General features: G+C 40.2%; 1 protein-coding gene across 11 annotated transcripts in view; it reads right to left on the reverse strand.

Annotated features, from left to right (window-relative positions):
- Positions 1–26,943, reverse strand: part of LOC116324051 (ankyrin-3-like) — a 177,820-nt gene that overhangs the window by 16,552 nt on the left and 134,325 nt on the right. For 6 of the 11 annotated variants that reach the window (XM_039616400.1, XM_039616397.1, XM_039616394.1 and 3 more), the window contains 12 exons: positions 25,842–25,948; positions 23,978–24,010; positions 22,200–22,424; positions 16,520–16,674; positions 15,736–15,947; positions 15,378–15,585; positions 14,234–14,330; positions 13,914–14,142; positions 13,190–13,315; positions 11,824–11,946; positions 11,303–11,329; positions 10,603–10,687 (listed from right to left, as the gene is read on the reverse strand). In XM_039616400.1, the coding sequence (XP_039472334.1) occupies positions 10,603–10,687; positions 11,303–11,329; positions 11,824–11,946; positions 13,190–13,315; positions 13,914–14,142; positions 14,234–14,330; positions 15,378–15,585; positions 15,736–15,947; positions 16,520–16,674; positions 22,200–22,424; positions 23,978–24,010; positions 25,842–25,948 (1,627 nt within the window). Of the gene's footprint in view, positions 1–1,634; positions 9,369–10,602; positions 10,688–11,302; positions 11,330–11,823; positions 11,947–13,189; positions 13,316–13,913; positions 14,143–14,233; positions 14,331–15,377; positions 15,586–15,735; positions 15,948–16,519; positions 16,675–22,199; positions 22,425–23,977; positions 24,011–25,841; positions 25,949–26,943 lie in introns of all 11 variants that reach the window. The other 5 variants (XM_039616403.1, XM_039616398.1, XM_039616402.1 and 2 more) reach the window with 4 other exon arrangements.

Genomic DNA, 26,943 nt, shown 5'->3' on the forward strand with positions numbered 1-26,943 from the left:
ACAAAACCTACCACAACTGCTGAAGCTCTCCAATGAGATGTTTTAAGGGCTATATTCTACAGCTTTTGATTTCATTTCCAGACCTTGTGTGGGCCTCCACATCATCTGTACCCAGGGATGGGAAACATTTGCACAGTTTTGATTATGCAACCTTTAAAAGAAGTAACTCTAATGTTACTTACTCTAACCTACATTTAAAAAGAAGTATTAAAACATACAACTATAATGAAGCATTACTTGATTACATTTTGATCAGTTCTTTAAAATATGACAACTTTACAATTAGATGCACCCTTCATTCCAACCTGTCGTGGCAGATGGCTCCTCCTCACTGAGCCTGCTTCTACTCTGAGGTTTCTTCCTGGCAAAAGGGAGTTTTTCCTTCCCACTGTTGCCAAGTGCTTGCTCATAGGGGGTTGGCTGATTGTCGGGATTTTCTCTGTTTTACTGCTGAGTTTTTGGCTTACTATGCAAAGTGCCTTGAGGCGGATTCAACTTAAAACTAATCGGATTTCTTTTTGCAAGGACAGAAGATGCTCCTTGCTGGCCATTAGAAGGAATGCAGGTGTCAAACCCTTCCACATTGACATTACTTTGCAGACCTGTTCTTTTATATTCAGTTTATTTTCTTTAGTTCAGTGTACTAAATATTAGGTCTTAATGTAACTGAATCATTATATTAACTATTTTTAGGCTTACGGGTGGCTGATAATATCAAGGGGAATCAAAGATTTGAGAATCTGTGAGGCCAGAAAAATTCTCAATGACATTTTTACATTAATAAGTTTGATATTTAGTAGTATTAGTTTCCGTAATTAGAGTTCAGAGTATCACACAACTAACCACAAACAATCTACCATCAAGCAACATTCCCACTCACTGATAAAAACAATTCATAGCTTAAACTTGAAATCAAAAGCAATCTAGCTACAACAAAGTGCCAGTGGCTAACTACACTGACATGCCCTTGTGTAGCTGTTATTCAAGTGATTGTCAAGTTCAGCCGATGTATTGTTTTCACAGTGATTTCACAGAGCAAAAGTACCACCAAACATATCTACAAACCAGGCAAGCAGATCAAAACAAACACACCTTCATATTTCCCCCAAACAGTCTAGATCTCAGACACATCTAGAGTGAAGGTGAGTGCCGTGGTGTTGCGTCATGTGGGTCAGTGCAAAGCTAACTTCGTCTTATTGTGAAAGGAATGTACACTCACTAACTTAGCCTCCCAGAGGTGCTTTTGCAACCATTTATGACAATTAAAAGGTGCTTCCTGATATTGAAATTTAATTGCTTGTACCGGTTTCTATCCAAAGACCTTGCTTTCATAAAGCTCTGTCCACCAGAACAGTACTTCTATGATGTTATTAAGTGATATCCTGTTTCCTAAAAGAATTAAAACCTTAAATTATGTGAAAATCTTCTGCTCTACCGAAAGAGCCTGTGACAGATTCTCCATGTTGTAGCCTCTATCTGAACAAATCAGACAGCACAGGACACATAACAAGAATGACAGGAAGAAGAAATGACGGCTACATTACAAAGTCACATCACAAGCACCCACAACGGCTGCATGCATCTCATAGAGAGAAAGGTAAAGTATAACAAGTTTTTAGAAAGAGTTTACAAACTAGTCTCGTTCTCCGTGACAGGAGCGGGGATTGGTTGATCAACCTGACTCCCTTCCTCCTTCTGCTCTTGCTCCTTCCCTCCAAGTGTCCGCCTACTTTTCCTCATGCTCCTCCTCATCCTCTTACTGCTGGCCTGCTCAACCTCAGCTCTCACATTTACAGGAGATGATGTTGATGTAGTGGTGCTGGTGGAGGTGGAGGTAGAGGTGCGTGAAGGGCAGGAACTTCTAGAAGCTCTAGATGGTTGTGACAAGGAAGTGTTCCTGGTAGTGCTGAGGCTGCAGCTCTCTTCATCCTCAGTGAGCAGTGTTTTCCCCTCTAACTTTGCTTCAGCCTCCTTGGAAATGGTTTTGTCCGAAGACTTGGCTATCTGGCTACTGACAGACTTTGCTTTAAAACATTTTGACACTGTGCTGTTCTTTCTCCCCATCTCTTTTGTTGTACTTCTACTGGTGGTTTTTATCAAAATGGGTTTGCTTTTAGCTAGCTGCTTACCATCCCTGGCAGAGTTATTGCTCCTACCCCTAACTGTAGATTTAGTACTGACCTGCTTCTGCTCTTGCAAATAAGAAGGGTATTTAAAGGCTTTTAACACTGGAATTTTCGACCTTGGTAATAAAGTCTTAAAAGGATCTAATCGTTCCCTGATTTTAAGCATTCCATGTTTCCTAAGTAGGACTTTATCATTTTTTTGTGACTTGTCTTTCGTCACCAGTTCACTATGACTGCATAGTTTTTGGCAGGGTACCCTCAGTGGTAACCTGGACTTGAATATCTGGCTTTTGACCTTTTTGGCTTCAGTGTTTATTATTGCTACATTAGAAAAACCCCTGCCTTCACATCTGCTTTCATTTAACTGGCTGAAGGAAGCTTCTATCCTGCTGACCTCTTGCAGAGTGGATCTTAAAGAGGACAACACATTGTACATGACACTGCCAGTCTGAAAGACATCTGAATGGCACTCTGGGATATTGCTACTGATATTGTCGCTTGATGTTTGCAAATTGCTAATCTGTTGCAAAGGTGCAGTAGAATAATCTGTACTTTGGTAAACTGTGTTTTGAAACTCTGAGGTCCATGCCAAATGATCCGTCTGTTTGGACCTATCTGGAGTAATGTTTGATGCACAAAAATTAAAATAGTCTGTGTAATTTGATGTTGCATGGTAAAAACTATCTACAGTTGCCCCTGAGGTTTTGTCTTTACAATGATCAAAGGTGCTTGGTGTTCCACTTTTAGTAGTGCTATTTGAGGCACTGGATGTTTTATCAGATGACAGCGTGAATTCAGTTCTAAAAGTGGAGAATTTAGGCTTGGTGTTACAGAATGAGTTTGTACATGTGCTATAACTGCTAGCCTGATTTGATATTTCTAGTTGGACAGTAGTAGTCTGAATGGGTACTTGGGGGACTGAGAAGGTATTTGTGGGTTCCTGAATATAAAACTGCTCCCTCCCATCTACTTCAGTGTCCCTGACCCTGTACCTGCCCGCTGCGTAATAATGCTCACCAATCTGAAAAAACTGGAGCCTCTCCTCCACCATGTCCCTCTTGCTCATGTCAATCGCACCACTGCGTGTCATCTCAAACATCTTCCCTTCATGGAAGGGGAATGGATTTGGCTCGCTCGTCGGCGTGCTATCATCCGTTGGAGTTCGGGCTGGGGTAGTGTCTGGTGTTGTGGCCTGGGACTGGTCGTCGACTGCCAGTCCAAAAGGCTTAGGCTCACCATTGTTTCCCCGTGTCCCTCCCATATCAACGACTTCTTCTCCACCTTTACTGGGCCAAGGGTCAAAGTCCAGCCCTTTGGTGGCAACAGTCTTAAAAGGAGAATTAAACTCCTCTTCTATCTTATAACTAAAGTAAGTGTCTGAAAACCCCTCTTTATCTGAAAGTTTTTGTTCCTGACTTTTAGCTCCATCTTTACTAACACCATCAGTCTTTTCACCATTTGAGGCCATCTCTTTATCAATAATATCTTTTTGACATTCCTCTGGGGTTTTTTCCTCTTCAATAACCTCCAGTTTAGTCTGGGGAAAAGAGCGATCAGAGGACCTAAATGTATCTGTTGCCCAGACATCTCTCCGGCTGTCTGGAAGACCAAACAGCCGTAAGTCTGCCTGCTCACACAGGCCATCATCCTCATCTTGGAGTTCATATCCATCGAGGGAGTCTATTTCTGTCGCATCAGTGTCATGGGAAAATTCAGCCGTAGTAGCAATTGAACAGTCTGTAATTGACTGGTCATTTCCATTTTGTTCACATTCATAGTCCTCTCCTTTGCCATTTGAAACTTTTGAGCCATTACTAGAACCATTAGTGCCATTCGTGCCACCATTGGGCCCATTTCCATTTTTGTCATGTTTTTTGGATTTAGATGCCTTTTCCTTCTCTTTCTTTTGGTCCTCCTCCTCAGAAACTTTAGAAGTGAATTTCTTGCAAGGAATGGGTTGGAAGATTGATTCATCATCCTCTTCGTCAGCATTTGACTGACTGTCATCTGCTCCAGGGGGCACTGGGGATGGGGGCTGTATTCGTATAATTGGCTCGGTCAGGAAATGCTTGTCATGTTCTTCCTGCAAATTCACCTCCATCATTTCCGTCTCGGTCTCGGAAGAAGCACAGGAACCTTTTCTCTCTGGGTCTGACATTTCTGAACTTGAGTCCAGAGGAGGAGGGGGAGGGAACTCAATATATGCAATACCTTTGTCTTTTGATGCTTGTTGCTTCTCCTGTCCTGTTATTTCGTCATGCATGCCAGTGACTCTTTCATGTTGGTTTAAATTGCTGATGCTCAACTCGTGTTGATTATCAGTTTTTATTTCTTCCTTATTGGCATTAGCTATGTCTGCTTGGGTAGAGTAAATACTGGTTTTACTTTCTGGTAGGGCCTCTTTAAAAGAGAAAACCTTGCCCTGGTCATCTCCCTCTGATTCCTCAGATACCTCCATGATGGGGCTTGGTTTCCCTGGCAAGAATCCCATAAAGCCATCAGGGGTCCTGCATGTGAGATCATAGCTGACCTCCTCCGAGCTGGGAGTCTCTGGTGTAATGGGACTTTTTCCTGAGCTGTCAATGAAAGAAACCTGCTCTAGTGTGTCATCATCTGGGCTTATGGGGCTTAGAGCTAGGTTTGATTTTTGTTTGACATTGTACAGTGCTCCTTTAGCTTCCCTCTCTGCCTGTCTACCCACCTGAACGCCAACATAAACAGGTAATGTTTTTATGCCCTTGAAGTTCTCTCTGGTTGTTGTAGCAGTTGGAGGTGTAATGGCTTTCTCCAACATTTCTATGGGGCTAGGAAGGTTATTGGAATTTGAATCTTTGGGCGCATTATCAAGAATTTCAAATGTTAGATCTGTTTTGGCTGGGACTGTCTCATGACTTTGTACTTTGGTTTTAGGTAGTGTTGGTATCTGTGAGGGTCTAGTTATTGTTGGTTTCTTAGTGAGGTCATTATCTAAAGAGAGGGATGTAGTTCTAACAGGAATTTGAGATTCTGTCTTTTTTCTAAGATTTTTATTTAGTGTTTCCTCTGCATCCTTTTTGAATAGCTCAGTTATAATTTCTTTGGAAGCACTTTCACTTTTTGTAACTTGTTGGTATTTTTTACTGTCAGTGGCTTTTTCTGGAATTTTAGCACTGTCAGAAATTATAGGTGATTGAACTTTCTGACTTTTATTGCTTTCTTTAATTGCCTGAGTTGCACTGGATGGACTATCCTTCCCTTTAGTGCTTATTTTGTCTGTCTTGGTTTCACTGATTTGTACAGAGGCATCTGAGATGTTTTTGTTAGGTGGCATGTCTAGTTTTGGGACTTTTGGACATGCTGATATCAAACCAGGTTTACTTCCATTTGTGTCCTTCTCAGCATCCTTTTTTGGGCTTACTTCTTCTGAAGTTTCAGGTGCTTTTGACACTTTTCCTCCTGCAAAAAACTGATAAACAGGAAGTTTGCTCTCCTGCAATTTCTTTATTGACGGTTTTGGCTGTACTGGAGGAGGAATTTTGGCTGGACTAGACTGACTTTGACTAACTTTCTGAGCCTCCGATTCAAACTTCTTTCTCACTTCACTCACTTTGGATGTTGATTTTACATGAGCAGGAGAGGAGGGTTCAGACACACAGGACTTTGTCTGTTGTTTGATTTTATCCTCACTAGTATGAGAGAGAACAGTTTTCTGTGGGCTGCTTGGTAGACTAGAGCTTTTCTTTTCAGCTGCTGTGGTGCTGCCAAACATTTTACCAACTGAAGGCTCCCTGAGTTTGCTTCTACTGAACACCTCTTCTGCTTTGGGTTTCTGCTGGGTTTTCTCTGGGCTGCTGCTGGGTGAGCTAGGCCAGGACCTAGGATCCTTGAGCTCTCGTTTTATAGGCTTTTTCTCAGGAGACTGAAGCTCATCATTGAGCTTTTCCGTTTTATCACGGAAGAACTGTGAGACTTCACTGAGTTTTTCTTCAGCTTCCTTTACAGTTTGGTCCACCCTATCCTCGTACAGTAACTTATCCCTACTCCTGTCATGTTTATCCTCTGTAAAACGCATCCAAACTGCATGTTTAGGGCTGCCCTGTTCTGTGGAGTAATGGAGCACTGTTACCTTATCAAACTGAGATGGATCATCCCTGTGCAGGAATTTAGCAGATTTAGGAGACCCATCTTTTGATGACTTTGAGACAAACTCTCTTTTGGGGCTTCCTTGCTGCTGACTTGCACCCTCAGTGCTACGGCTACTACTTTCTTCAGTACCCAGGTGGCGGATTTTGTCACAAACCAGTGCTGAATCCTCTGTGTCAGATTGGCTCAGTGATGTCGCATCAAGTTTTTCAGAGAGAAGCATTTTCTCAGCAAACCTGTACGACTCGCCTCGGATCTCTGATAGCTCATCATCACAGTATTCTATGGACTGCTGGCTCAACAGTTTAAGTGCTTTATATGAATCATCTGCTATGAGTTGAGCAGAACTCGGACGACTGTCTTCTTCCTGTGACACCGGAGTATTAACGCGAGATGTTTCCAGGAAGGTGGGCAGGGATTCTTCAATAGCAAGCTCCTCTTCTTCTTGTTGGGCTTCATCATAATCAGTCAGTTCCTTTATCCCCCGATCACCTTTGTAAACATAAAGCTCAGGGTGTTTCTTGGTTTCCCTGATAATGACCTCAGTCGGTTCTGCAGTGCTGTGGCCCTTCTCAATGTGAACCTCAATTATCCTTTCAACTTTGGGTTTGGATTTAACATCTCTGTCAAGAAATCTAGGAGTGAGCTCATCACCTTTGACAGAATCCTGGCTAGCTTTGTGTTCAAAAAGGCCTGCAAAATCTTTAGATGGATCCCTACCTGACTGGAAAGCTTTCATGATATCTCTAACTGACATTGCCTCCTCTATCATCTCTGCACCATCAGTCAGTTGGGGCTTGTGATAGACCATCCTGGTAGTAGTAGTAATGTGGGTTTCCTCTTTAAGACACATGCTTTTCATTGAGTCCTCTTCAGGCATTTTCATCTGTAGGGCTTTACTGGAGCTTGCTGAAATTGCTTCAGGTGGTTCTATGGCAGGGAGAGCAGTTGCAGCCTCTTCCATTAGTCCAGGCTCACAAAGCTCGTCAGGCTGCTCATAGCTCCTAATATGGACTACTTCAGTCCTGGTCTCTGTTACGCAGGGGGGGATAGGGGAATCTGTGAATAAAGGCTTAGGTCCTGTGCTCTCTGCACTTTGGGGAGCAGAGGGTGTCTTTTCACTCCTGGTCTCAAACCCACTGTCTGACAGAGGACTCTTATCCTGCTCATGAGACAGATCCTCTGGCGATTCCAATATAGTGTCCGACCCTTGATATGACTCGGCAAGTTTGCTTAGGTCCTTCTCTGAGGGAGATCTGAGCATGCCTGAAACTGGAGGAGGCATTTTGAGTTTGTGCTCCTGTATTGACATGGATGGCTTGAGAACACGTTTCTGTTTCTCTTCCCCATCCCTTTTTGCCTCTTCCTCATACCTACATTTCAGCTCTGCCATTTTTGAGAGAGAGCTAGCACCGATATCATTTGTTAAAAAGTCTACTACTTTAGCCAAGTCTAACTCTTTGCTTGACTGGTGCTTAAGTAAAAGTGTGTGTTCATCAAAAGGAGGGTAATAGTCTGAGATGGCACTTCTTTGCGCCTCTTCAATCTCATCTTTGGAAAATTCTTCCCATTCGTCCTCTGAGGCTCTTTCTTTAGCTTCACTAATGATATCTTTCTGTAATATCTCACTGACTTTGACTAAATCTTCTTTTACTTTCTCCACTAGAGTATATGGCTCCTCTTCCTCTAACTTAGTCTCTTTGGGAGTGCCAGTATGTGATGTTTGGACAGTTTTAGCTGCAGTCTGTGTATCTGTCTGCAGAATAGCTGTCATCCTAATCAGATCTTCTTTCATGTCTGCTACATCTTTTAATATCTCCTGGTTAGAAGCTGCAGTCGGGTGGATAATGGGTGGTGTGATAAATGGAGGGGATTTTAACTGGGAATTTATTTTTGTTGTAGTAACACAGGAAGACAAAGAGGAAGATGAAGATGATGAGGTGCGAGAGGGGTCGGGAAGAGCCATCTTAAGAGACCCAGGTCCTGGTTTGGCAGGGGTCTCTGGGATGACATTGACCAGTGAATAGACAGGCACAGTCATTGTATTAGATGAAACTGCCGTGTTTGGGGAGGCAGCTACAGATCTCAGAGAACCATAAGCAGAGCTTGCTGTTGCAGATCTACGTGAGGACGACAGTGACTTAAGAGTGCCGTAGCCTGAGACAGAGTACGAGTCTATAGCCTCATTTATGGCTGCGCTGACACCAGAGGTTGCTGCCTGGGTGGTGGCCTGGATCCTCTCTTGAAGGCTGCTACTTCTCTCTGAAACAAGGCGTGAAGAAGGGGAGGATGGAGTGGACGAAGAGGATGGATATTTTACAGGTGAGACAGATCCATTCATCATGGACAATTCTGAAGAAGCAATGGTTGTTTGGCCAGTGGAGGAGAGAGATGAGATGGATGTCCTCCCTCCTCGGGATGAGAGTGTTGAGTCTACAGAGGTTTTCAAAGAGGACAGACTGGAGATGCTTTTAACAGAAGAAAGGGTATGGGCCCCTGCATCTGTCACAACTGTGGACCCAAGGGCAGTTTTAAAAGGTAGATTAGAACTGTACATGCTGTACGATGTCTTTGGTGATGCTGTAGAAGGAACAGGAGCTGGAGACTTTTCTGGTATATAACCATTGGGCATTGAGTGAAGTGGAGAAGTCCTTGATGTATATGCTGAAGCAAGACTTTTGATAGAAGCTGGATCAGTGGCAGGTTTGCATGGACTTCCAGAGGACACAAAGCTGGTAGATCCCTGGACAGGGTACTGACCCTGCTGGACTACAGTTTTAATGGGTGAGGGCATAGTCCTGTAAGAACGGATGGGGGATGAGGACGCTATGTCACTGGCAGATTTGACTGGGGATGACAGGGTAAGTGCTGGTGGAACTTTTATAGTTGTGGGACATGCAGCTGATGGGGCTGAGAGGGACCAAGTAGATTTCAGTGGAGAAGCAGCTGGTGAGGCTGCCGGTGAATCGGTAGAGATGAGGGCACCCCCCATTCCGACGGACCTTGTTTGGCCAGGGACGGTAATAGGAGCAGTCGACCATGGTGGGCAAGGTCTGGTTGGAAAGACAGGTTTGTGAGGGTAACCAGCAGGCAATGCTCTTGTTGCTGCGCTTCGTTCAACTGCTGTTTCTTCAGGTGAATTCATAGGAACAATGATGAAGAAGGAATGGCAAAAAAATAACAACAAAAACGCAGAACAGTAAAGATAAACAGAAAATCATGTTGGGGGAAGGTAAAGGAGAAAAAAAAGTGAAAGAAGAGGAGATCAGAGGAGGAAGAGTTGGTCAGTAAAACAGTCCTAGTATTAAATAAGGAATAATAACAGTTACATGAGGTAAGATATTTAATTACAGACTAAAGATGGAGTAAAAAAACAGTTGTGTTCCTGTGTGATTTCTGTTTGGTAGATGAATCAAAAAACAGCAAAAACAACATAAGAAGTAAACAGAAGAGAGCACACACAGCAGCAAAGTAAATTTCCAAAGACAATGGCGTAGACCAACAACTGACAACAGAAAAAATGGCAAGACAAATGCACCAGGATAAGCACAAAAACAACTTCTCTCTTTGGACTTTAGAAACTCTAATATCAGCATTTGGGTCCTGGCTCTAATTTCAATCCGCTTTTTAAGTGCCTTTTATCTGTTTGGTCCAAAAAGTACATGATGACAGATTCCTCAGACAATTTAGAAACTGTGATCCAACAGAGCCAATGGCTGTTGAAAGTTCCATTTTCATTTTCTCTTAAAACAAATATGACAAAATGTGTTTTCCAAGACTAAAGTTTTGGCCCATTTTGTCATGCAGCATCAAATTGGTGACAAGCAAAGATTGTGGTAAAACTTAAAATAAACACCTGAAAGAAAGCCAAACTCAAGACCTCCGACATGCATTTTTGTCCCACACAAAACTGCTACTTCATCACAAAGCCAAAAAGAGCTTTAAACTCAGAGGGGACAAATGAAATACAGAAAAATTTTTACTTTGACCTCCATCCAAAATGTCTATTACCATGGTCCTGGTAAGTCAAAGGAAAAATTTGACTTGTATAACACAGCAGTGGAAATCAACCCAGAAGAACAACAACTCACAATGTGGGCAAGCATGGCACAGAAACTTAAAACCACTTACTGACCCATGCAAAAATATATACCACTTTGTAAACAAGCATGTGGACACTGCGTGTCATGTAGGATGAGAAATAATGCATTTGCACATTAAATAAGTCACACCGATCTACATATTGATTACGTATTTTACAGGTTAATTAGAGCTGTTAATTAACTAACTTATCCACGAAACTTGGCATAATTAAATTCATCACAGGGTTTGTTAGTGAAGATGTCAAACTCACTCAGTGCAGGCTCGGCCAGATAGCTGTAGCGCTTACGTAAGGCTAGGGATGCAAAGGTATGACGTTGTCGATCTGGCTTTTCAGTCTGCAACAATAGCAAACAACACAAAAACCTATCAGTTCTAGGTCACCCTACATTGACTATTGCTGCCAAATGAGCAACAACTGGACCTTGCAATGTCAAATTAAAGCAAACCCTTCAGTCTGCACTGACATTAAATACAAAGCCCATATATGACTGCAAAATATGGCACCAACAACAACTCCTTTAAGAGTATTCAAGAGGTTTTAATCTTCTATTTAGGAAGTACTTATACTATTTAGATTAAATGTTACTTTGCCAAGCTAGTCTTTTAGCTTGAGTTTGTCAAGCTAAGCCTACAAACTATCTACTGCATGTACTTAAAAATGAAAATAATGAGTTTGGAGCTAGTGTTAATACATGCTAAATCTTAAGAACAAGTAAACTCTAGAGCCATTTGTATCACATACTATAGAACGCAAGGGATAAGAAGTGGACATAAGACAAGTAGTTTTTCATTTCTACCATATATCATGCAAAACTGAGCAGCTAAAAGTTGCTTTGAAGAAGCCTGTAATGCCCTTATAGAAGCGGAAAAAATAAGGCTATGAAGAGCAGAGCAGGGCCACTATAGGTCTAGCGCAGAGGACAGCACAGGGTGGGGAGGGTGTGGTTTACCTCATCCTCGGCATCTGACTCCGTTTCCTGGTTCCCAAGATGCATTGCAGGAACAGGGGGAGTAACATAATGGAAAGCAGGGGGAAAAGAAACAGGGGGTGAAAAAGGAGTGATTGACAGAAGCTCCAACTCAGAAGAGAGCCACTTAAGCAAAGGAAAAAGCAAAAACCAAAAAAAACAGACCAAACAAAAAAAAAGAGCATAAAGCGCCAACATTCAGCAGCAAAATGAAGCCACGAAAAGCCAGCCTGATAATTAAAAACCATTGCACACAAGCCCTCAGCCAAAAAGCATCCAAATCAAAAGGCGAGTAGGAACAAAATGAAACAGCCAATGACAAGAATCCACTGCAGATGTAACCGATATACACAGAGAGAAGCTTTAAACAGATAAAAGACACAGTGGCGGCAATTTGGCCAAAGTCTTTCTCTGTCTTTCATCTATCCGGGGCTGAAACTACCCTAACCATGAATATGGTTATGGATGTGACAACAGAGAATGGTGGGTATATACTACCTTACCTTTTTCACTGCGGGAAGCGTGATGTTCAGGTTGCACACGGCAGTTTGTGGAAGGCCTTTCGTGATCTTACATTCTTTCAGGAAAGTGAGTCGACCACACGGCTCTTGACTGGGATCTCTGACCTACAGTGAGAAAATGGTTCTTTTTGAACTCCTTTCTTTTACAATGTGGTAGTTACTGCAGATTTACTTTAATATAAATATGTTTTTTTTTTTATCAGCACTAGGGTATTAGTGGTAGATTCTTTATTTGCCTGTCTGCCTAGAAACTATCTACAAACAGACCAAAATTTCCCATTTTTAGCCTTTATGCACCTAGAACACCTTATAAAGGAATCTTATCATTTTATTTTCACAAAAACACGCATTTATATACACAAAATGTTCACATCCAATGGGAGGAGGAGTAGAAATGGGGATCAGGATAGTCCACGGTCTGTGGGGGAATCTCTTTTTGTGTCAACTGGTGCAAATTCATGTGAATATTTCTCGATTTGCATCTTTGCATAGACTTTATATGTAATCAACATTTGGTCAATATACTTCCACCTGACCAAATTCTCATCTGTTATGGTGCTTTTGTAAGAGGAAAAAAAGGTACCCTAGTAGCCTTCCAGGATTGACCCCTGGAAGTCTAATGGATATCCCAACACTCAAGAAATTTTACCCAAACTCATGAAAGCTTATTCATAAATTCAGTAAAAAAGATCTGTATTCACTATTCCTGAGTGTTTGGGCTTCACTTCCACTTTCCAACAATTTTGTTTCTCAATTTGTATTTTTACATCTGCCTTTTATGAGCCAATCAGTCTCTGTTGTGTGTCCTTTAAATCTCAGTGCTCATCTGTCATTCTGCTTTCAACTCTTTCATTCATGTGACCTCATCTCCACCTTATCATGGTCGCGTCACCTGTGTCCACCTGTTTCATCTACACCACCAATTGAAACCATGTTAAACAAAGTAGTCAGCATTGTAGCATGTTATATCAGACGGAGGAAAGATGCTAAGAATTTGAGTGTAACATAAAAATAGTCCAACTTTTCTGCTTTAGTACTCTTCATTTTTGTTACAGTGATGTGATAAAATAATTCACACATAGAAGTGTAGTTTTCACAATGATGATATACAAAATGACACAAGCAAAATGATTGATTTAACAACTTTAGCGAGAATAGGAACTGGGTTTTGAATTGGAATAAGAGCAGTAAAGGCAGTAAACAACAATAGAACTAACTTAACCATTACTACAGCTTTTAGCCAGTATTTGGACTGCACTAAGTTTTTGCCATATAGATTTATGAAGCCAACATTGTATTCTAGCCTAGCCAAAAGGTGCTGGTGGTGCTGGAGCACACGTTAAGGTACCTTGACGCAGAAAGGCAGACGGTTCTCCTTGAAGGCGTAGAAGTTAAGAACTAACTGCTGACCAGCTTTGGTCAGGGGAGCCAAGTTCCCATAACAATCCACATATATAGGCCTGCCCTCCAGAACCTGAATAAAACAAACAGCATTCACAGTCAACATAAAAATATAAAACAAATTTACAAGAATAGAGATAAAGAAATGTTTCTGTGATAAAGTTAAGGACACCAGGCTGAAACTTCCTAATGCTCAGCAGTGTTAAGCACTGAAACTGATTTCACGCTGTGAGACGTGTCACAAACCTAATGCAGCAATAAATATAAATTTATTTTAGTTAACTAAGGAGTGCAAAATTAAATCTTATTTTCTTTCTTCCAGTTTATCAAACTATTAAATTCCTTCATTTCTTAACTTTTATTCGATTAAGTTGTCCTTATCACCCTCAGCAGCATTTCCCATTTTCTTTCTAATTTTCCTAATGCTCTAGACGTGTGTGTAGATCCAGAGCATTATAATAACCTCATAGAATAATTATAATGCTTTCACTAATAATCATTGATACGTTCCAAAAAGCATAAATTTACAGATGACAAAATATTTCATTATAGATTAAACTGTACTACGAGTTATACTTGATAGGATTTGGGGAATAATTAAAGTAAAAGTAACATCAGTTGTATTTAATGTTGAGAAAAATGCTTCAATAAACTGCACTTAACCCTCATACCTCTATGTCTTTGCTCCTGGCCACCTCCTCAAAGTTCTCCTGCTGCTCCAGGGTTTTATCCACCTTGTCATCCGTCATACAGAAGCACCTCAGGCTGGACTCCACTGGGTCATTCATCTTAGCAAACACCACAAACTTGGCCATGTAGGGCACACAGATCAGCTCCCTGTAGAGCTGCGTGGCCAGGCCCACCGTCTCTGGTATCTGGTGGCAGTCTGCTAACCAGAACCTGCACAAGAAGCAAGTAAAGTGATCGGTGTTTAAGACAGAGATTAATATATGCATAAATATAAATGTATGACTTGAAAAACTGATCTCACCTGGCAGAAACATTAGTGGTGAAGGAGACGCAGTCATTAACAAAGGTGAGAGGAGTTGTGCCTGTGATGTCTTCCCACTGTGCTGGTGATGTACCACCTGGCAGATAATTATCCAGATAAAGTTTAGGAAAAATCAGGCTCTTCTTTATGTCTATTCCACTTTCAACTTGACATGCTTTAAGACATGTAAGATGCAAATGTTATTAAAGTACTGGATAATTACCTAAATGCTATTCATTCACTTTTTGTTAGAAAAATTTAAAATATGATGTTGATTTCAAAAGTTTAACATTTCACAGAAATGTTCATTCTCACTGTGAGTTTTGGACTTATATTACTGAACAAGGCCCAAATATTAGATATGCAAAGCAGGTAAATTACTCATTTTGTTTAATTAGGTAACTCTACAACAATATACTAACTCCAAGAATATAACCAGACACATTAACATCCACCTTCTAGAAGAACTGTTGTTGCTTTAAAGACAAAAAGTGGTCACATTTAAATGCAACTCTTACACCTCTGTCGCGCGTTTCTCTTGGGCTTTAAATCGAATAACACTTTGCACAACTGAAGATCACTGAGCTTTAACTTTGACAGATATCCCATCTGGTACTTGTTAAGAAAGCAGGCTGGCATAAAAGGGTTTGCACAAACATTTAATAAAAGTAAATCACTGTGTACATGCACGCGGGCGCTCGGAGAGTCTTGTTTGCTCTAGCAGCCACCAACTAAACATCTACCACAGATTGTTCATGGCTGAGATATTTCAGAGTTACAGTTAGCACAAGTGGCTTTGCTAGTTAGGTCAGCATTTAAAAGGGTGGTTTTCACCAAGTTTAAGCATTGTGTAGCATTTTCATGTTAAAAGTAGTAAGGAAGGAAGGAACGGGCCTTACTTAAAACAGGTCACAGACCAGAATTATTACACTAATTTTAATCGACAAGAATGTAAAGTAATGAAGCAATGTCCTGTTCTACCATGTTTCTAAATGGAAATATCTCATTCAAACAACAAAGACACCATTTTGTGTAATATTTCTCATTAACAATAAAGAAACATTATTTCAGGAAAAATGCTGACTGGCCAAAATGTTGTTACTTTCAAATATTTCTTCTCTTGGCATCTAAAAAACACATATACCTGTGATGCTACAGAGAAGGCGCAGGGAGGGAGTATAGTCTCCTTTGTAGCCATTTGTAAGCCCCTCCCCTGAGAGTGGCGGGACTGGGATTGTCATGGTGATTGGCTTATGGAACTTCCTTCTTCTTGGCTCCACGGTAACAATGGGGCTGAAGGTTGCTCGATTACCAAGGATTTTCTTCACGGCCTCATCGGGTACTGGCTGAGCCTGGGATAGCAGAGCCAACAGGGAATGAGGATTTTGTTTTATTTTTGTAGCCTTACTGTACATATATAGTACTATGTGTGCTTTTGTCTATACGTCATAAACTCTGGCAGTTAAACTGAAACAGCAAATCTTTACATCTCTCAAACTCACCTGCAATCCAACCTTGATTTTCTTTGTTAGTGCTCCCTCTGGAAAGGAAGCCTGAACCAATGGGACGCTGCGACTGCACAGAGTCCCGCCCTCTGGTCCCATCTGGTGCGTCTCCTGTCTGATACGAGACACTACTGCAAAGTATTGTGGGAAATCCTTGGTGATAATGCGGCAGATTCTCTTCCTCTCCAGCTCGTTGGGACTGTCCAGCTCTACAGGGAATGAAAAGAAATCAAATAAATTAAATGGGGGAAAAAAAGGAAAAAACTACCTCATGGAGTAAACTTTAAAATCTTCACTTGTTTCACTGACTACAAACACAAGCGTACTCCCTCAGGATCACATTCTATAATCACAAAAATGTGCACTTACAGACTTACAAACACTTACAGGCATTTTTCAGATTAAATCCCAGAATGATCTTAAAATCTTGAAATATTTGCCAATGTATGTTCGCTGTACTAGTAGTAGTCTGTGATCAAGCTCGTTTGATGTTTTATCTGATTTCTGTGCAATTTAATCAGGTCATTTACTCCACGTGAATTATTTTTGGGTTTCCTCCAATTTAAGCAGAGTATCTCATTACTCAACACAGAAATCAACATGTTTGTCATATTTTACATGCGCTCCAATCAGCTTGAACCGGTTATCATCAGGGTGTTGCTTCGGTTTATTTCAGTGTTTGCTCATTAATGCGCTAACTTTTACCACAGCTTGCTCTAAAACAGAAACTGAAGTACTTGTGGTTTAGGTGTTTAGCGCAAAGTTAGAACACTTGTTTCACCTTCATCCATGCCATTGAGGAGCTGATTGAGGTCGTCAGTCTTGCAGTCGTACAGATGCTCCTTCCAGGTTTCTCCGTTGTCACTGCGCAGCAGGATCAGCTCTCTCTCCTGACCCCGCATCGAGCCAAAATGAGGGATCTCCACTATCACAGGCCTGGTAAGGTATATGTGGAGGAAATATCATTGAATAAGTTTGATTAATTTCTGAGCGGTATGACAAGTAGGTAGGTAAGTCAAAACGAAAGATACCACTCTACCATTTGTCTTTAGGAGCTGGGGCCTCTTTCTAAAATGGACTGACAGTTGAGTCATACCAAAAATCAAAAGTAGGCACAAAAACCACACATTTCAGTACTAACTTGAAATGTAAGGCTGATGTGCAAATTTTCTCTAACTTGATGTAAAGGAGTTTCTTAATAATCATGTAGGGCTATTGCAGTTCAAGGCACATAAGTGTTCTGAACTTTATACACATAAGTGTTCTGCTTCTGTCCAAACTCTTTCATGTTTGTTTTTGTCATTTCACCATTTGATCCATAAAATAACACAAGATGCCTGGCTTCTGCTTTTCCATTCCTTAACCAAAACCTGTTTGTGGGGAAATTGCACATTCATTTAGATTGCTGATTATAATTACTGATTTCAGATGCTCATGTTACAAATGTGATTCTTAGAACCTATTTAGGCAAAGTTCTTTTTTATGCTCAAAGTCATTCATGAATCAAATGACACAAACCCTCAGGAAAGACGTTCCACATTTTTATAAATGAGGGCCTTTATCTGAGCAGCTGGGAGAGCAGACAGTGTAGTCCTCTCTTAAAAGAATGGTGAGGGAAGTTTGTGCTAGATTAATTTAAATCTAAACCTGAAAGACAAATGATAACAGAGTTTTCAAATGACAGCTCTTTAAGAAGATACTACAGTATTCATGGTATTCAAATAAAAAAAAGTATTACCAAGTTTACACAAAGTAACAAGAGTGGAGACAATGATCTTAATAACGTACAGGTGTGAATGAAATGTGGTTCTGCTGATGAGACTGAAGCTTCATAATCACTGCGGCGGCCATGCTGCAGGGTCAATGGGACGTTCAAAGTGAATGTGCACGACTTGACGAGACAGATGATGTCATGATGTAATGAGGGGAGAAAGCTGCACAGCCCTTACTAAACAAGGCATGATAGCAACACAAGAGAGACGGATGAATATGCACTACTCTCAGAGTAGGCAGTAGAACTGAAGAGTAAGTTTAAAGTGGAGCTGTCTGAGTAAATATATACATTAAAAATGAAATTAAAAACGATATTTTTTTCTTGAATGTCCTGTTTTCTCAATCAAAGAAGAAAGAATTCACTTTTACAAATTTGAGCCACATTAGAGACAAACTGAGTTGGTTGAAAGACACAAGGAGCAATTATTGCAGTCGCACCTCACTGCACTGTAGGTACGATAAGTTACCTGTCCCAGAAAACCAACAGGACTGCTTCAATTTTGAGAAAAAGAAACTGTAAAGGTGAAATCATGTGCTTTAACTACTGTGTGTGGCTTCAATTTTAGGTTCATAAAGCTCTATAATTCTGTGCTGATAAAAGCACCAAAACAAAAGTAATAAAATAAATAAAAACTAGGAGTATGATGATGTCACAGCAAGAAAGTCCCGGGTTCAAAGCTGTTGGCACTTCTAGTGGAACTTTGCATGCTTTGTTTCTTGTGCCATAAAAGACAAAACATGCAAGGTTACTGGCTATCATGGTCAGCGGAAGAAAGAGCTTTTCTACCTGTAATAAAAAAACACATAGTAAACTTGACTTGATACAAGTGGATACTATTGATCCACTGCTATTGGATACTGTCCCTGAAACCATGCAATACAGCTCCCTCACTAGGTTTGTATGCTTTTCATTATGGCCATTCTTCATTTCCCTTTTTGGGGCTGATGAATGATTTGCACTTTCTGGTGTATTTTCTTTGGTAAAGTCTTTCTTTTTGTGGTAGATTACCTCCTATGTCTGCCTGCCTCAGTGGATGTTGTAAAGGGGTTTCTTCTTTACCATAGAAAGGATCCTGTGATCATCCACAAAACTTGTCTTCTCTGGATGTTCAGGCCTTTTTATGCTGCCAAGCTCACCGTTTTTTGTTTTGGCAGCCCAAATTTGTCCTTTTTTACTTGCATATAAAGCTTCAAATGTCACACTTGGAATTAAGTCTAGATCTGACACCTGATGAAGTTTTGAAGACATAAAAAATGGAAAGCACACAACTGTGCATTAAACTGGATTTAGTTCCCCCATGGTTGAAGTAATACTTTGTTCAGGCCCTTTAACTCATCCTGAAAGTCTGGTTGGGTCTTTGTTTGGCTTCATTTGTTCTTGAGCTCAATTCAAATGTACTCTTGGACATACAGAGTCAAAATTGCATGTTGAGGCACAGCTTTAAGATCTTAACCCTGCTCACATAAAAATGTTATCAGTATAACACTTTCTACCAAGAGCTTTTGACATTAATTATATAAAATTATCGTGAGATGACATAAAACTGATAACAGTAGTCATGAGAAGCAGAATGATGCTTGGCTTCAGGGAAAAAAAGGCTCATGCCCAACAAGCGCAGTCCAGTCCAAACAGCCAATCAAAAACTTTACATTCAGTGATGTCAGAAGCCCACTGAGAGCTTCTGAAATTAAAAAAAATACAATGATATATAAATAAAAGTGGTGGAAAATTAACTGTAATGGAGTTCACAGTTAAACTGTGTAGTTTTAGGAAGAATTTGCATGTAAAAACTAATTTCTGCCTGTTAACTCACTGAGGCTATTACAAATCAGCTGCTGGTTGACCCATCTTCCAACTATATCGATTATTTCTTCCCAAAACTACATGGCACCCATACTGATGCTGTAACCTATCAAATCAAAGTCAACAGAGATGGGTAAAATAAACCATCAGCATGAATCAGCCTCGGTCATGTTGTTTCCTTTGGGGAGGTGGGAAATACAGGAGAAAGGGGAGCAGGGAGGAGGGAAGGGTGCTATGTTTGGTTCCTACCCAATAAATCTAGTTCCTCTGGGTCCCAGCTGTAGCACGGGACTAACCAGGCTCTCGCCTTCATTAAGGGCTGGCAGCTTTCTGGGGAGATGTAGTTTACTGTGTCCGCAAAATAATGAAACACACATACGCACAAAACACACACTCGCAAAGTCAGTAAAAGCACACACACACCACCGACTTCTATTTCTGTATCAGTAATAAGCTCTTTTATCAGTAACAACATCTTATTTATTGTTTCAGGTACAATTAGTGGCATCAGTAATGGCAACAAGCGAGAGAGGCAATATTTGTTGCCTGTACATCCCAGATTTCTTTACTTTAATCATATCTCATGAGTTATGCAGTGATATGAGTAGCAGATGGGGCAATAATTAGAAATTTTTCAAGCAAAAATAGCAACGAATTCCTGATGACGGCTTCTCAATGGGAACAAATGCTGCTACTTTCTGTTTTATAATACATGGAAATTAAAGATTTCAGGCTCTTAAACCATATTACACAAGTTGCTGCAGAACGCAGTACAACCAAAATTACTGTGAAGGTGCGCAATGAACTCGTTGCCTTCAAGATTGCTGCTTCAAAGACATGGACCTGGTTAGTTGCTGTCTTCAAAGCCACATTAGTGTGTCAAGACAGCAATAAAATGGCAATAAAGTGTAGCCAGCCCGCCATTGGTTTGCGATCGAATGAGGTCGAGCTGGGAACCACTGCACATGCATTCTGTTTAGGATAATGCAATAATTAACTGTGAAAAAAATCGGAGGAAATTTCAAATCTGTTGCCTTTCGTTGCAAATCAGTTGCAGTCTGCACACATAGAAATTCACATCAGAGATTTACAACAAAAATTCAGAAATGCCTCCACAAATAGTTACACAGTTGTTGCAGAATTATAAATTAACTGCAAAATAAAAACCAAGTGCCCCCAAATTTCACATTTATATAGAAATATAACCAGAATACAACCAGTTGGCAACCAGCTGAGTTGAGTCCCCTACTGCAAACAGACAAGTTGCAGAAGGCTGACTCAGATTGACTGCAACTTGTCGACAATCTGTCAGCAATTATAAATTATATTTGCAAATCTTCACCAATATGTCTGAGAGTGACTGCAGTTAGAACGAGTCAGGCCAAAAAAAACATCACCAGGTAACCCCAGGTTTTAAAACTAGTGTGACCAAGCTATTATTGACTCAGTACTGCCATGTGCACCATAAGGATTTGAAAAGCTTTTGTTTATATAAATCCTCAACTGGTTTAAAAGTGTTTAAAAACAGTTGCTAAGGTTACTCTTTTTTAAATTATTGATAACGTTTCTGAGATAATACAAATTGCAAGAAGAGGTTGCACTGTTAAAACTTGAACCTGGCTGTAGAGGACTGGTTTGACAAACAATTCTGCTACAAAAATTATAAATCCAGTGGTAGAATTGTGTGTTCGTCACTGATTCTGTGGACTAACCACAAGGCCCCCCAGACTTTAATCAATTTAATGCCCGTTTTCATTTTACATCTGTCTAATGAACTCGTGTAGAACATCAGGTTTATGGAAAACCTACTCGGTTGGGACCCAGATGCACAGCTGTTATTTCACTGCACTTCGGTGCAATTCTGTGGTTCTTATAACAACTGGAAAACACATCATGCAAACAAAGCTTTGACTGCCATAAATCAAATGGATTCAATTCTTTGTTGAACTTCCAAAAATTTAGTTTTGAACTTATTACTTCCATCTCTTCCGTGTGATTTTGAAAAGCGCTTGTATTGAGTTAATCACCTTTTAATGCTGCATGGCTTAACGCTACATGTTGGCTAAACGCTGTAAGTCCAGGTCAACTTTAAATCACCCTCACAGTGGAGCATAAGACCACCGTTTTGGAGCAATTGAGAAATAATAATCATTTTCCGTTTTTCCCATGTTAATTATGTGGAACAACCCAAAATGGCACAGCTATACACTCGCCTAAAGCGCTCTCAATCATATTCCTTGATGTTAAGGTGGTAATACAGTTCTGAGAGAGCCATGTTCTGTGCTTTGTGTCCGGTTTTATGAACTCCCACTTGTGATCCTATTTGTGCGTTTGGCGTCATCCTAAATAAATATCCTGATATATGCTCTATTGAAATCCCATCATATTCAGCAGTATTCTTTCAGAATATTTGAGTTGTCTTGCATTTTGGGCAAAGATACACAGCTCTAAGCCATCTTTATCAAACAGGCAGACATGCATTTTTTTAATCATGTTAAAACTGTAACTGCTGAATTAAAAAAAAAACTCCTCACATGCAATACAGCTATACATGAAGTCAAATTATGCCTACATATTTACATTACAGTATTTATTTTTAAAGATGTTGCAGTCATTACTAATGTTGCCTTTACTTTGCCAGAGGGGAAACACTGCTTACTTGAGGGTGAGCAGACTACAACAATAAGACTTGTACTGCGAATATTACCCCTTAACATGCACATACACACATTCACACTTTATAATATAAATGCAGGTGGCTGGAAATGGCAATGGCAAGAAGCAGAAGAAAGGAGATGTCAAGATACAGAACAAAGGTGCAAAAAAATAAGCCGTTAAGCAACAGCAAAAACAATCTCAGCGATGTTTAAAAAGAAGGTCTTACCCGAGGAACTGCGCTCCTGCGGGACCGACCTCAACAAGTCTGCTGGCCAGGCCTTCTCCTTCCACCATCGGGGGAGGCGACGCCAATTTGTGCCTCTTCACCAGTCGACACGTGATCCGGGTGGGCGCTGTGCACTTTCTGGGCGGGATGATGATTCTCATGCCGTTGTGACGGCTTCCTCTCATAGAACCACCCCTGGCGTCGACCATGAAGCTGACCAGGAACCTGACGGAAAGTAAAAAGGTAGGAAGGGTCGGAAAAAGAGGGGGAGAGACGTAGAGTGACAGGAGAGAGAGAACAAGGGAAACAGAGTTTGCGAAGATAAGAGGTAAAACAAAGTGAAGAGAGAAAGAGATAACCAGGGAGGGCAAGTAAAGGGTAAAGAAAAATGGAATAAGAAGAAAAACAAATGTTGGTTTATCAGCTGTACTGATGACGAGAGAGGAGCTTTAGTCGAGGTCCCATGCTGTGATCTTCAAAACACTGACAAAGTAAGTGTGAGTAAAAGGGAGAAAGAGAGGTGAACAAAGAAGAAAAAACAAAAAATGTACGGAGGTTTCTGTGCTGGCTATGACTGAAGTTGAAAAAATAAAATAAGAAGAAAAACAACTTTGGCATGTAGATGTTGCAGATTTGGTAAATCGATTTACAGAAAGTGAATGTTTTTGAATTAAAATGTAAAAACTAGTCGATCCCATAGGATAATAGATTAAATGTTTTATTGTTTTCTGTAGATGATATATAAATTTGACAGCCAGGACACCAACACAGGAACCTCCAGTGTGTCTTTCCTTTTTACCCACATTAGAAGGTAGTGTACCTCTGTGTGCAGCTCATTTAACTCAAACAAGGAACTTATAAGTCACACACACAGATGCACACCATGCAATACTGTAACTGAAATGTGGTGTTAGTTTTTATGTTATTTAACAAACAGCACATGAATTGTTCTTATATGCTTGAAGGGGACCTGTTATGTGCTTCCTTATTTTCTGCCATACATACACCCTAACTGTCACCTATACTAATATTAAACATAGCCAAAGTTTCAAGAAACGTTTCAGTCAGTTTTTTCTACTCTTGGCTCTGCATGATGCCATAAAGAGGGGCGTGTATGTGAATAAAGCCCCGCCCACCTGGTGTTAAAATCCCCTGCTTACAGGGGGCAGACAATCAAAGAGAGAATGCTTAAAGGGAGAAGAAAGGGCAATATAACAGTGGATGAGCTGAGAGACTCCACAGAGAGCCAGTGTAAGATTCATGCAAAACTATTCTAGCAGAGTCCAAGAATAAAATACTGAGCTGGGTTCACCGTCACATTACAAACCAAACCGACGCTTTTACAGAGTTTCAGTTTTAACATTTTGATCTAGAATGATACATGCCATAGTTTTTACTGACTATTTAAAGCTAATCTACTGTCTTGTCAAAACAGTAAAGGCTTGCTGCTGAATGCAAAATGCAAAAACCATAACACATGTCTAAAGCACATGAATTAAATTTAAAACCCACATTTGGTCAGATCTGGCAACACAGACTCTTTCAGATCAGTTAGAAACTCAAAGATTTTCTCCAAACAAACAAACAGGAAGGAATAAATACAGGGATAACAGTCCGAAACACTTTACGTCAAGTCTGTAACAACACAGGGTGAGAACAGCAAACACAGATGTTATGAGTGAATATAAAGGGGAAGGTGCAATGTCATCGGGAAATAAAATAAAATAAAAAAGGTAGTGGTGGTGATAAAAAGAAGGCAACCAATCACAGTCAATCACCTGCTGTCGTACTGCGGGAGCGGAGAGGAAAAACTGCAGGATGGACGACAAAGCAACGCAGGAGTGACAGGTCAACCACAGAGCTTTGTAATTGGAAATACAGCTGAGAAGATCATTATTAATGAACCCCAAGTTAAAGGAAGAATTTGAGGGAAAACAGTGGGAAATGGGAAATAGTCTTAATTGCTGTTTTGTGGAGATTTGGATGAGGAGATTGTCTTCTTTATTCGTTAAACAGCCAGCAGCCAATTACATCACACAGGCAAAAGAACTGTATTTTTGTCTTTATACGGCTTTAACATAGGTGATATAACATGTTGATAATCAAGCTTTAGAGCTGCCTGTAGGTGGATTTTCCATTGGACAGAGCCAGTGTAGCAGTTTCCCTCTCTCCCATCTTTGCACTAATCTAAAGATAACCAACTGCTGGCAGCGGCTTCATTTTTTCCCTCAGTCTTCTTCTCTAAATCTACCCTTGAAAGGCAAATTTCCACCACTCCCAAACATGTCAAATAAAACTTTGTTTAAAATATAGCTTCATCTTCCTTTACTTAAGTAACAGATAGAATTTAAGTAATCCTAACTTAACAGTTTATCCATTAAAGACAAGTAGAGAAAAAGTAATGCCTGATGAAGTGTCCAGCTGTACACTGCCTGGCCAAGAACACTCACCACCTGCGTTTAACTAAGCAAATACGTAAGAGTCTTCCATAATATGTTTAGACTGGAAACAGGTTATTTAACTCTATCTGATGCAGTGAGTAGCTTCTCATTTCTCATGCAAACACATTGTAGGACATGTTTCAGAAGAGTTAAACAAACTGTAGTCTTATCAGTGAGGCTAATCGGAATTAAAGGCTTCAGTTTGATAAGGAGTATAAAGATTGGACTCTTTAAATAAATCTACATGATAAATGTGGACATGATGAGTCCAGTTTACCCTGCTCCAGAATGATGGGGGCCTCAGGCACCAGGAGTAGTTGATGAAGCGATGTACCCATCATGCCTTATACTACCTGAGTTATAATCTGGGGTTGCTTCATTTGGTGAAATCTGTCTCAGCAATGTTATATACCCCAGAAATGAGGTCAGCTGAATACCTCTATATACTGAATGACCAGATATTTTGATCAGTGGATTGTTTCTTCTCTGGTGGCATATTCTAAGATGACAAATTGTAAAACAGTGGTTCAGTCCAGGCCTTAACCTTAGAATCTTGGGATGTGCTTTACACAGTGGTCTGACTTTCACATAAACAAGACGAAATTTTAATAAAAAAATAATGAAACTTTGACTCTTTTTTTTTGGCCGGGCAGTGTATGTAACTTTCAAACAAGTCCCTTAATGGGCAATTAACCAAGAGGTCAAGATTACCTGTTACAGCAGCTGCAAGAGCCAATGAGTTATGTGACCTTCAGCTCAAGGTGAGGAGAGGCCAACTTTCCAGCTTTACTTTGTTGTGACTAAAAGTTTCTTTTTAACAGCAGCTTTAAAGAGTTTCTAGTTTCACCTGTTTGTTATTAATGTTTGATTTTTTTTAAATTACAGAAATGCTCAAAGTATTAGCTTTAAAGATTCAAAAAGGGTGAAGAGCATGTATGAGCTGCCTCGTCAGAGGGAAAGAAAATGAGACTCAGCAAGAAGAACAGACATAAAACACATAATAAGCAGAAGGAGATGATGACAGTCACTTCATCCTTTCCTCTAAAGGGTATAAAACTTGTAAGCTGTCTTACTTCCTCTCCTTCCACCTTTTCACTCCATCTTTGTGATTAAGGCAGACAGAAGAGTAGATATTTTCCCTCTTTACTCCCCCCACTCTTTCCTCCTGTGTTTATCCATTCACATTTTCAAACATGCTTACCCAGAGTGTATTGGTGAGGACACTAGGTTGACATTATCCAGTGCATCTGCAGTCCAGCTGTACCTCCTCAGAGAGTCGCTGTCAAAGTCTTTAGCCGCTGCCAAATGCTGTGGAGAAGACAACAGAGTCAGTGCAATTCACGAGTGTATGAAAATCTCAACTAACTTCTCCTTTTAATGTAAAGACTTGTGTCTTTACATTTGCTTTTGCACATGGAAGGCTAACAGTGAGCTACAGATTTTTCAGTATTTCCTATTTAATGTCAATTTTTACAAGGGGATCAATAGTTTTGTAGATATTTCTTGCAATTTTATGAATGAGCTACAAAATCATTTCTTCATGAGAAAGACAGCAGCAGATGTCGCTTAGCGTGAAAAACAAATCTGGGGATGTTACATTTCATTAAAACACAAGCTGTCAAAAACATCTTGATGACATTCAAAACGAAGCTCAGAGTAAAATGCAAATGAAAAATCACCACATTAAGGATGGAAAGAAAAACAGACATCAGATGGCAGAAAACAGGCGACTAAAAATGTTTACAGACAAACAGATGCACTGACACCAGGCCTGTTGTGTCATCAGTCTGAGGATGTTCTTGAAAGATTCAGATGCACTATTTATACTCCTGATGTGCACCAATATGAGTTGACAAGCTGAAGGCCATGCTTCGAACAGAAAATTAAAGCTAAGATTTTAGAGTACGTCTGAAAACTCGCTCACATTTTAATGAGGAAAAAATACTTGGAATATTATATTAATCTCCAAATTGCTACGGAAAAACAGGGAGTAACAAAGACACAAAGTTTGGTTTTACTTATCCAAGGCACATGGATAAGTAAAAACAGGGAGGCTACGCGACTAAAACACTGTAAATACAAGCAGTAAGGTAACAACTGAATCCAACTGATGAAATAAGTGATATAAAAAAAGAAAAGTTAACAATGCTTTACACAACTAAATGATACCAACATGTGGAAACGCACTGACATGAAGAGTGCATAATGACTTCTACATCTACCTTATTGTGTTGCTCTACAATGAAAGACTTTTCCTTACGAAGCATCTGGAGCAGCGTTAGAGGAAACAAGTGGTTATTCAA

Source organism: Oreochromis aureus, linkage group 8 (assembly GCF_013358895.1).
Source record: "Oreochromis aureus strain Israel breed Guangdong linkage group 8, ZZ_aureus, whole genome shotgun sequence".
NCBI classification, from domain to species: domain Eukaryota; kingdom Metazoa; phylum Chordata; class Actinopteri; order Cichliformes; family Cichlidae; genus Oreochromis; species Oreochromis aureus.